General features: G+C 35.0%; 1 protein-coding gene across 2 annotated transcripts in view; it reads right to left on the bottom strand.

Moving 5' to 3' along the window:
• Window positions 1–12,202, bottom strand: part of ETNK1 (ethanolamine kinase 1) — a 62,643-nt gene that overhangs the window by 39,568 nt on the left and 10,873 nt on the right. Inside the window, exons 2-4 of one of the 2 annotated variants that reach the window (XM_032287366.1) lie at window positions 1,492–1,751; window position 1,368; window positions 1,122–1,305 (exon numbers count right to left, since the gene is read on the bottom strand). In XM_032287366.1, the coding sequence (XP_032143257.1) occupies window positions 1,234–1,305; window position 1,368; window positions 1,492–1,751 (333 nt within the window). In that variant the 3' untranslated portion in view covers window positions 1,122–1,233. Of the gene's footprint in view, window positions 1–1,121; window positions 1,306–1,367; window positions 1,369–1,491; window positions 1,752–12,202 lie in introns of those variants that run through there. The other variant, XM_032287363.1, reaches the window with a different exon arrangement.

Below are 12,202 nucleotides of genomic sequence, written 5' to 3' on the forward strand. Positions count from 1 at the left end.
GGAGTTTCACTGTTGCTACCCAGGCTGGAGTGCAATGGCGTGATCTCGGCCCACCGCAACCTCCGCCTCCTGGGTTCAGGCAATTCTCCTGCCTCAGCCTCCTGAGTAGCTGGGATTACAGGCACACGCCACCATGCCCAGCTAATGTTTTGTATTTTTTTTAGTAGAGACGGGGTTTCACCATGTTGGCCAGGATGATCTCAATCTCTTGACCTCGTGATCCACCCGCCTCGGCCTCCCAAAGTGCTGGGATTAAAGGCTTGAGCCACCGTGCCCGGCAATTTAGCAATTCTTAAACTACAATCCAGAAACCCCTGGTGACCCAAAACCCTTTCAGGAGGTTTGTAAAGTTGAAACTATTTGCACAAAATGTTATTTACCTTTCTCACTCTCATTCTCTCACAAACGTACAGTATAGTTTTCAAGAGTTATACGATATGTGATAATTTCATCACAATGATAGCTAACAGGACGTATACTTCATATTCTTGTATTCTAAAAAAGCTGTTTTAATATCTAATATGGTAAATATTGATAAATGCTAATCAAATATTAAAACAACACTCTTTAGACTCAGTCTCAAAGAGATCTGGAGACCAAAATGGTTGTGAACTGCTGGTTTAACCTAAGAATTAACCTGCCGTTTTCAACTCAAGCCCATTTTCCAGAGTTTTCAAGAAGAGAAAGAGAATTTTTAAGGTTGGCAATTTTAGAAAAATGATGAAGCATACATGACAATATTCTTTACAGAAAATATAATAAATTAAATACGGGCCGGGCGCAGTGGCTCACGCCTGTAATCCCAGCACTTTGGGAGGCCGAGGCAGGTGGATCACGAGGTCAAGAGATCGAGACCATCCTGGTCAACATGGTGAAACCCCGTCTCTACTAAAACTACAAAAAATTAGCTGGGCATGGTGGCGCATGCCTGTAATCCCAGCTACTCAGGAGGCTGAGGCAGGAGAATTGCCTGAACCCAGGAGGCGGAGGTTGCAGTGAGCCGAAATCGCGCCATTGCACTCCAGCCTGGGTAACAAGAGCAAAACTCCGTCTCAAAAAAATAAATAAATAAATAAATAAATTAAATACGAACAACTTAAAGAACAAAGAATTGTGAACCAAATTAATAAAACTTTAATAAGCATCTCTGAATATATGAACAGTTAAGTAATAAGCAAATGGCAGTAAGAAATATATAGCACTTCAACTGAAACACTAACTAGAAAAAATTATTCAGCAGCCTTGACAGCTGGTTAATCCAAAAGCTCTTGCAGGTTTTCCTTTGCAAAGAGTCGACGATGAGAACTGCAGATATAAATAAATTTACTTCTTTCTCTTTAGAAAAAAACAAGAACAAAAACAAAAACCCTGGCTAAAGAAAATGTCTAAGTTAATCAAATAATTGCTCAAAGAAAGAAAAAGAAATTAAAAATAAAATTTCCTTAATGCACTTAAATGCCCAAAAGAAAAATTTTAGAAAAGAAAATGTACCTGAAAATGGCTGGATTGCAGACATGCTTTGGATCCAATGCTTCTCCTTGTATAAACTCATAGCATAGTCCATTATTGAAGGTACAGTAGAGTTGTGGCGCACACCCATGAGCCTGTAACACTCGAAAACTCTTTACTTCCTCATCTCGATCAACTAATAACTCAGTCTTATTGCCATAAATTCTCACCAGGACTACATCCTCCATGGTATTTCCCACGTAACAGCCAATAAGTTTATTTGTGATTCCATCTGTGAAGAGCTGCCAAAAAGAAAAAAAAAAGGGGAAAAAAGCAATGATTTATCTTTACAGAATAGGAGATAAACAGAAAATAATGAGTTAAATCTAATTAAAGAAAACACCGACCTCTTAACATAAAAGAACCACCTTCGAATACAATTTTATCTAACATCTATAATTTTAATTCTAGATTTAAACAAAGAGGATCGCTAATGTTAATATGTTCCCCCTAATTCATATAACATGCCTTCCCTGATCCAAAAGTATTATTCACTCTGTCTCCAGTATTTCTATATAAGTTTTTTGATACCTGCCAGGTCTCACAGTCTGCCTTGTATCATAATTTTTGCACATTTGTGTGTGTGTGTATGTGTGTGTGTACACATACAGAGAATCTCCTATGTCCAACAGATTGGAAAGTCTCTGAGAATGGGAACTGAGACTAGTATGGTTCATTACTTATAGAAGTCCTTAAAAACATTAATAGATTAATAAATATATAAATATAGTCTACAATAATTTACATTATGGCAAATCTCCAACTTACTAAAAACTAAATTTTAAATATTAATTTTAAAATTATTTAACATAACATGCATTAAACATTGTCTTATGCACTCAGGGTGCAACAGTTTCAACTATTATAATGTAACCACTATGACTGTAAACGAAAACACAATGTTACAGGAAGATAAAAGAGTTTAGAGCCAGACGCGGTGGCTGAAGCCTGTAATCCCAGCACTTTGGGAGGCTGAGGCAGGTGGATCACGAGGTCAAGAGATAGAGACCATCCTGGTCAACATGGTGAAACCCCGTCTCTACTAAAAATACAAAAAAAAAAATTAGCTGGGCATGGTAGCGTGTGCCTTTAATCCCAGCTACTCAGGAGGCTGAGGCAGGAGAATTGCCTGAACCCAGGAGGTGGAGGTTGCAGTGAGCCGAGATTGCGCCATTGCACTCCAGCCTGGGTAGCAAGAGTGAAACTCTGTCTCAAAAAAAAAAAAAAAAAAAAAAAAAAAGAGTTTAGAGATTTCTATGGTATTTTTTAAATGAGACTTTTGGGGGTTGTCAAGACCTTTAAGTCAAGTACTTCAAATCCTTTTTTATATCTGAGTACAGAAGGTGTATTTCAAAAGGAAAGAGGTAATTAGCAATACTATTTACAAAAGTCTATTAAAAATTGTAATTTTCATTTTCCTCTGTATTAATCTGACACTAGAACTAACACTTCTATTATAACTCAGAACTTTTGGAGGCTCCCAAATGGAACAAAGAGATAAAAGAAGAAAGTGAAAGCAAAAATTAGAACTTTTTTTTCCACATAAACTGGGCAAGAATAGGAAAAAAGAACAGAAGTTTTAAAAGTATGTATACACATTTAACTAATGCCTGAGAAAGAAGGTAAGCATTTCTATCTCAATTAGATTTTTATGATAATAAATGACATATGAAAAAAAAATGTGAAAGTATTTACTAAAACTATTAATATACAATTAAGCAGTATTTACATAATCGTTTTTATTATATACAGGGCTTAGCTGTTACCCTTATTCACATAATGCAGTAAAACTTCAAGAATCAGTGAAAAGGAACGTATTTTGAATATCCCTGTTTTTTAGATATGCATATACTAGAACTGCTTTCCACCTAGATTTCAAAAAGACTGTATGAAAGACACTGCCAGGAAGTATACATACTTAAACTGAATGCCAATCATAACTGTACTAAAATCTGCATTGAAAAATGTGTTATTTCCTATCACAATGCCATTATCAAGTCACACATGCTATTCTGTAACTTCTTCAGCTGTCATAGATAAAATATTTCAAATACAGTATTTAAGACTGAGAAACCATTTAACATCCTGAAATGCTTATAATGAATGAAACTCTAGGCTCCTCAAACTCCAGAAATCATCCTTTCCATTTTCTGAATCTCTACAGTAAATAGTAGGTACTTTATACTTAAACATTAGAACCCATATACCTACCAACATTAATGTCTTAATCTAGCTTATAAAAATTGCATTCTTTTATTCTTGCCTATAATGATCAAACATATTCCTTAACAGAGCATGCTGTATTATGCATTTATATGTACATACATAAAAAGATGTATGCATTTAAGGGCTAGAGACAGAAACTTTACTAAATATAGATTACAGAACACTAATTAAACATTTATAAAGATGACAGTGTCACAACTCCAATGACCCTAGCCCTACCTTTCTGTATTGCACAATGACTATGCAATTGGTAATGAAATGATAAGCAAATAAATCTTTAGAATAGGCAGGCCACGGTGGCTCATGCCTGTAATCCCAGCACTTCAGGAAGCTGAGGCAGGCGGATCACGAGGTCAGAAGACTGAGACCATCCTGACTAAAACGGTGAAACCTTGTCTCTACTGAGGTACAAAAATTAGCAGGGCATGGTGGCACACAACTGTAGTCCCAGGTACTCAGGAGGCTGAGGCAGGAGAATTGCTTGAACCCAAAAGGCGGAAGTTACAGTGAGCCAAGATCGATGCACAACTGCACTCCAGCCTGAGTGACAGAGCAAGGCTCTGCCTCAAAAAAAAAGAAAGACATCTCTAAAAAGGATGTGAATAACATAATTCCACATTTATGAAAATATGTTATGTATAAAGATTTATTTGTCTACAAAGATATTAGGTAATTTAAATCTTGTTTGTTTATTTTCCTGTTTCTCCATAAGTAGTTAAACCATTTTTCTTTTGGCTTATGTATGCTTACTAACTTATATTTTTACAGCAATGAACCTGGTTTACTAGTGGAAAAATTAGTAGCTAAACACTGGTCTGGCACTCACTAGGCCTTGAAGTCATGCTGAATGGAAACAGTTTTACAGAACAACAACACTGAACATTAGATGAGGTCACTCTGTGATCATAATGGATCAAGAAACAACAAAACCACTCTATAATCATGTCTCATGGTAGAAAAAAATATAAACTTCATCCAAACAACAAAAATTACCAAGTATCTCCTTATCCTGGCTAATAAAAGTGACTGCTGCTGCTTTTCCAGTCACACTTTGATCCTGCTTCATTTCTTCAGCCTTCTAGTTAAGATTAAGATATCCATAAGTCATAGGCTTGTCCCACATCCTTCCTGACAGCATCCAATCCAGAGAACACTGTTACCTTGAATCCTCCTCCAAATGACAAATCCCCACCATTCTCAATGATATAGTTCTCCCTTACTGCAGTAAGCAATAAACCCAACTTTTTCAGCTACAGGTGACTTTCTACTGGTCTCTGGCTGGAAAACAATGACTTCAGTTTAAAGATGTACAGGTAATACTTCTTACCTTTGCATTGTTCCCACCTTATATATAAACTACAATGTGCTGAACCATCTAAAATATACTATTAAAATACACTATACGTACTCTAGCCATGTATACTATATTAAATATATACTAGAAATATACAATTCCACCTCAGTAGAGGTGAAACAAAATATAAATCTTTGTGAGTTCCTTTGAATGGGGTTTATCCTGCACTATTTGTCAAGTATTTCAGATAGTAGTGGTTGAGGGGATGAGCTACAGAGCCAGAGTTTGACTTTGAATCCCAGCTCTATTACATACTAACTGAATAACCTTAGGCAAGTCATTTAACCTCTATGTTTGTCTATCTCATACATAAAATCAGCATATTAGAATCTACATTTTGCATTGTTATGAAGATTAATGAGTTTGTGTGTATATATGTGTGAGTGTGTGTGTGTGTGTGTGTGTGTGTGTGTGTGTGTGCTTAGAACAGTGCCTGGCACATAGTAAGCTTGTAAATACAGTCAACGATACATTTAAATTTCAATACAAAACAGCAAAATAATGATGAAATTATAAAATAAGATTAAATTTTTGTTAAAACAGTATTTAAAAACAATACTTGTAATATGCCTCTAAAGGTAGCTTAAATCCAAATAGCTAAATGTTAAATATCATTTCTGGGCAAATTATTTTTCACATCTAAAACAAGAAAACCCTTTCAATTTAGTTAGAAATGCCATTCAACGTTATTCTCTCAAGTTAGTACTACCCTATATGCATTTGGTTTTGTATGACTAATTATACCCTGATAAATAATCCCTAAAAATGTATACAACTAACTAGTGAATTTAGTTCCTAATCATTTTTAATCTTTAGTTTAAATATTAACAGCTTTTAAATATTAGTGAAATTAATAACGGATTCTCAATTTGTTCTCTGCCTTACCTCATTCACATGATTTTTAAAAACAACATCTATATTGTTTAAAAATACAATTTAAACTTACCCTTTATAAAATTCCAACAATCCAAGAGTCTCTTTATTTTTTAATTGCTTAATATTAATGAAGTTATCACTGTTACTCTGAAAACCAGCAATTAAAACAGAATTAAGCATTTACCCTACATTTTCTATATACCGTATTTCATAATACCCAAACCGCTCTAATTAATGAGAGAAAGTTATCTACCAAAGAATTCCAGTTAACAAATGTGGAAGAAACAACAGAAAAAGTAATCAGGAAACAATCTTCAATGAATAAAACCATGAGATAAAAGATTGATAGGTAATTTTATAATGGTAGGAGTCATCTGTCACTTCCTGATTTCATAAAACAACCTGACATGTTACACCTTCTGATGTGATGCAATATGAAATACACTGTACTACCCATGATTTGAAATCTAATCAAGCTTCTAGATCTTCCTATTTTTAAGAAAAAAGAGAGGTTAAAGAAACACCACATGGCTGGCCATGGTGGCTCATGCCTATAATCCCAACACTTTGGGAGACAGGCAGATCACTTGGGGTCAGGAGTTCAAGACCACCCTGACCAAAGTGGTGAAACACTGTTTCTCTCAAAAATAAAAATAAATTAAATTTTAAAAATAAAACACACACACAAAGAAGAAAAACAAAAAATATACAAATCCAGAATATGAGTCTGTCTACACAAATGCCCCATTAATAGTCAATAGCATGACAATCTATTTTAAAGAGGCTTATGAAACATACCAACTAATGCATGGATCTAGTTTGTTTCCTAACTCAAACAAATACGTATAAAAATATTTTTTGAGGTAACTGTGAAAAAGTTTATTATGAACTGGCTCTTAAACAGTACTTAGACATTCCTGCTAATTTGGCTCAGTGTTATAATGGTGCTGTGATCCAGTAAAAAAATAACTTTTTATGTTTACAAATGCATACTGAAATACACAAGGACCATAACAAGATCTGACTGAGATTTGCTCTAAAATACTTCAAAGAGGTTAAAAAACAAATGAAGCAAATATGGATTCTGGATAGTATGTGAATATTCATTTCATTCTCTCAAATTTGAGACTTACAAAATTTGAGTTTTTAACTCACATGATGCAACTAATCAGAGCATCGGTGAGGAACTCTAGAGCTTCTATTAGAGAATTACATAATGTAATATAGCATAAGTATGTAAGATTCACTTGCTAGCAGATTCTAAAAGAAGTAAATGATAAAACTTAAAGATAGGCTGGCTATGGTGGCTCATGACTAATCCCAGCATTTTGGAAGGCCAAAGCAGGTGGATCACTTGGGGTTAGGAGTTCAAGACCAGACTGGTCAATATGGTGAAACCCTGTCTCTACTAAAAATACAAAAAGTTAGCCAGGTGTGTTGGTGTGTGCCTTTAATTCCAGCTACTTGGGGGCCTGAGGCAGGAGAATCACTTGAACCCAGAAGGCAAATGTTGTATTGAGCCAAGATCACTCTACTGCACTCCAGCCTGTGAGACAGAGAGAGATTCAGTCTAAAACAAAAAAACAAAAAAAACAAAACTTAAAGACAGGTTAAAAAGGGGAAAGGAAAAGATAAAAGATCCAAGTGTTATGAGATGAAAAAATAAATTATGAGGCCATATATCCCACTCACTTCTAGAAGCCAACTTCTTTCTCCTTCCCTTCTCTGCCGAATTTCTTGAAAGAGAATTTTATATTCAATATTTCCACTTCCAAACCTACCATATGCCTTTTTTGTGTGTGATTTTTATCCATCAACAGTAGACCTCTCCCTAAACTACTTTTCAATCCTCATGCTATTTAATTCTTTATTTTTAAATATCATTCTTAAACTGGCTTTCCTATAAAGTCTACACATTATCTGAGACTTCTTATAAAACTGAGCTTTCTTATATCATCTCCTTCTCTCTCACACACACACACACACACACACACACACATTCTCTTATCTTCCTTTACCCAATATGATGGATTTTTTTTGTTTTAATAGTCTTCAATTATACTTCAATTCACTATTTTGTACATATCCTTCCAAACCCCCAACATGATACATACTATAAATTTCCTTTCCTGGACAGTTTGTTTCCTCTTTAACTAGCAACTACCTTATTTTCTCATTTGCTTACTTTTTTATATACCTATTTGTACTCTCTACATTAATGACTTTCAAATTGGGCTATAAAGTCCTCAAGGAATGGGAAATTAAGGTATGGAAATAGGAATCCAGGTGAGCAAAGCTCTGCTATATCCGCAACACATACAAAGGCATGTGCACATATACTACACTACCACCATCTTGCCCTCATTTATTTCACATGTAGATGACACTTGGGGACAAGATTTTATTTGAACAGAAGATTCTAACTCTAGAGAAAAGATTGAAACTCACTGATCTCAATCATCTAAGGGGCCACTTTCACTCTTGGCCAAGGAGGAGTAACGGAGACAAGATTTACCCTTTTACTTGAAACAACCTTACTCCCACAAATAAAAACCAGAAAAAATATATGAAATAACAATTTTCAAGACAATGGACTTTTAGAGAAAACAGTGATCCCTGAGAGATAGGAAACAAACAGCATGAACCTTATGACTGCCCCAGCTTAATGTCCTGAGAAAATTCTCAGTTCCCAGCAAAGAAAAAGAGAACCCAGATGGAGCTGTGTGAAATTCATTAATTGAGATAAATTGTGAACCAGAGAATATGAAAACAGCTAGAGCATGCAGGACAGAGTATTAAAGTAGAAAGACAGAGACAGACAGAAAGGACAGAGCACTCCAGAGGATCTGCAAATGGCCCCACTATATCCCCAAAATCTACAAATGCTCAAGCCTTGTGGGTTCAAGTGATTCTCCTGCCTCATCCTCCCAAGAAGCTGGAATTACAGAAACGCACCACCATACCTGGTTAGTTTTTCTATTTTTAGTAGAGACATTTGTTATTTGTTTTGTTTAAATTTTTTTGTTGATATTATTTTACATGTTCTGAAAGCCTATTATATAGAATGGTGTATTATTTGCATATAACCTATTTATATTCTGCTGTATACTTTAAATCATCACTAGACTACTTATAATACCTAATACAATGTAGATGTTGTATAAATCATTGCTATACTGTATTGTTTAAGGAATAATAACAAGAAAAATTATCTGCACGTGTTCAGTACAGAAACAACCATCCTTCTTTTCTCTTAATATTTTCAGTCCACAGTTACTTGAATCCATGCAGAACCCATGGATATGAAAGGACAACTCTACATGCTACTTACAAAAGACATAGAGAAGAAAGCTGATGTAGCTATCTCATATCAGATAAAATAGACCTTAATGAAATATTACTAGAGATAAGGAGGGACATTTTATAATGACAAAAGGGATTGATCCACCAAGAAGATATAAAAATTCTAAATGTGCATACATCCAATAATATAGCTTCAAAAGATATATGGCAAAAACTTACAGAATTATACAAATCCCATAATAAATGTTACAAATTTGTGCACACCATTTAAAACCTCATTTTTAATTTTTTTAACGTTTATAGATGACACTAATTTTTTTCCAAGACCTCATTTTTTTTTTGAGTGGAGAGAAATCATGTAATAAGAGCTCTAAACAACAAAATTAAAAATCCAACTTAACTGACATATACAGAACACTATACTCAACAACAGAATATTCTTTTTTTCTTTTTTTGAGAGAGGGTCCCACTCTGTTCACTCAGGCTGCAGTGCAGTGAAAAAAATCACAGCTCCTGCAGCCTCGACCTCCCAGGCTCAAGCAATCCTCCCACCTCAGCCACCCAAGTAGCTGGGACTAAGGCGTGCATCACCACGCCGGGCTAATTTTTTGCATTTTTTGTAGAGACAGGGTTTTGTCATGCTGGCCAGGCTAATCTGAACTCCTGGAGTCAAGAAGTCTGCCCACTTCAAGCTCCCAAAGTACTGGGCCGTGGCGGGCCAAAAACATATATTCTTTTCAAGGCCACATAAAACATTACCAAAATTGACTATGGGCTTCATTATAAAGCAAGCCTCAACAAATAACAAAGGATTAAAATCACTTAGAGTATCTTCTCAAACTACAGAGGATATGAGCTAGATATCAAATAACACACACACCAAATAAAAACAGTTAAGATGATAAACTTACAAATAAATGGGAAAAAAAAAAGATGATAAACTTTTATGATTTTTATAACAAATTTTTTAAAAAATTAAATATGCATCAACTCATTGGAAATGAATCAAATACACACGTTAAATGCGTGAGATAAAGAAAAAGCACCACAATGGCAATTAGAAAACATTTTGAACTGAATGATAATAAACACATATTGTTAAGCAAGTGGTATCTGTCACCTAATATCAGAAGTAGAAGTCTTAAAACTTCTGTTCATTGTATCTTGGTATAATAGTCACCAAAGAAAACACAATACACCATCAAGCACTGTATGGAACAATGCTTTACTCACACAGAAAGGAGACAAAGCAAGATCAGCTTCAGTAACGGGTGTTGGTCCCCCATGGTAAACGTTTCCTCCCAGCAGCTGATGCCAACAACAGGCCTACACATAGCCCTCGTGTGCTACAGCAGACCAGCCACATTCCTCCATCCCCTCCCCACTGGGGAGGTACTGTAAGTGAGCCAGGTGACATGACACACATGCTGAAGCAGAGCAAAGGAGTATACACTGAGTCTAAAACAGGCAAAAATATTCCCACATAAAGTGGTAAGTCCAGCACAGACTACGAGGACTCTACCTCTTGGTAAGGTATTTCAGGTCCAAGGCCCATTCTTACACAGTGAGAAGGGGTGGAAAGCTGTGTGCATGAGACTGCCTTTCCCAACACATGTCAAGACTTGTGGGTACTTACAAAGACATGTAATAAGCAATATATTAGAAATTTAAAAGGCAAAAAATTAGTGCTTCCAGCTCAAGAAGCTAGAAAAGTAACAGCCAATTAACTTTCAAAAACAACAACAAAAAAATGGATTATGAAGGAAATGCCAAAGGACAAAACTATCAATAAAATAGAAAAACTCAACAGTTAAAAACTGTTATTTGGGCCAGATATGGTGGCTCACACCTGTAATCCCAACACTTTGGGAGGCCAAGGTGGGCAGAATACTTGAACTCAGCAGTTCAAGACCAGCCTGGGCAACATGATGAAACCCCATCTCTACAAAAATAAATAAATAAATACAAATATTAGCCAGGCATGGGGCGAGCACCTGGTCAAGGCTGCAGCGGGCCATGATCACACCACTGCACTCAATTCTGGGCAACAGAATGAGACCCTGCCTCAAAACAAAACAAAAACAAACAAAAATTATTATTTTAAAAGATTGATACGGTTGATAACTTCTTAGCTAAATTTATGAAGACAACAAAGCAACACAAATCATAAAGAAATGAACTTCAGTACAGACCTTGAACAGTTATTAAAATAACAAATGTATTATTAAAAACAACTCTCCCAAACACAGAAAAAGAAGAAACACCTCTGAACTTGGTACCAAAACTTGTCAAGGACCACTATAAGAAAGGAAAATTACAGACCAATCTCTTTCATAAGCAGAGTTGCAAAAATCCTAACCAAAATATTAGTAATTGATAGAATGATATATTAAAAAGAGAATATATCACAACTGAATAGAGTTTACTCCAGGAATGCAAAGGTTACTTAACATTCAAATTTTTTTAAAATCAAAGTAATTCACCTCAATAAAAGAAAAATTAAGAAAAATCTTATGATGAAATGCAAAAGCATTTGGCCAAATTCATCATTCATGAAGAAAATACTTAACAAAGTAAGAATAAAAAGAAACTTGCTTAACATGATAGAGCCACCAAAGAAAACCTATAACATATATCATACCTAACAACAAATTACTAAAATATTCTTAAGATTGGGAAATAACGGATGCCCACTATTACCTTTCATCTTCTTTTTCAAGTGTGTTAGAGAGGTCCTTGTTAGTGCAGTAAGACAAAAAGACAGAAGGAGAGAGCAATATATGGTATTTTCAGATTATATACAGAAAAAATGCAATAAGAATCTACATAAAAAATATTAGAATAAGTGTGAAGCATTCAATATACAACAATTAATTGTATTCCTAAAAACGAACAACAAAATAACAATTTTTTTAAATGATACCCCATACAGTA

Source organism: Sapajus apella, unplaced genomic scaffold, assembly GCF_009761245.1.
Source record: "Sapajus apella isolate SASKATOON/1434 unplaced genomic scaffold, GSC_monkey_1.0 scaffold2, whole genome shotgun sequence".
Lineage (NCBI taxonomy): Eukaryota > Metazoa > Chordata > Mammalia > Primates > Cebidae > Sapajus > Sapajus apella.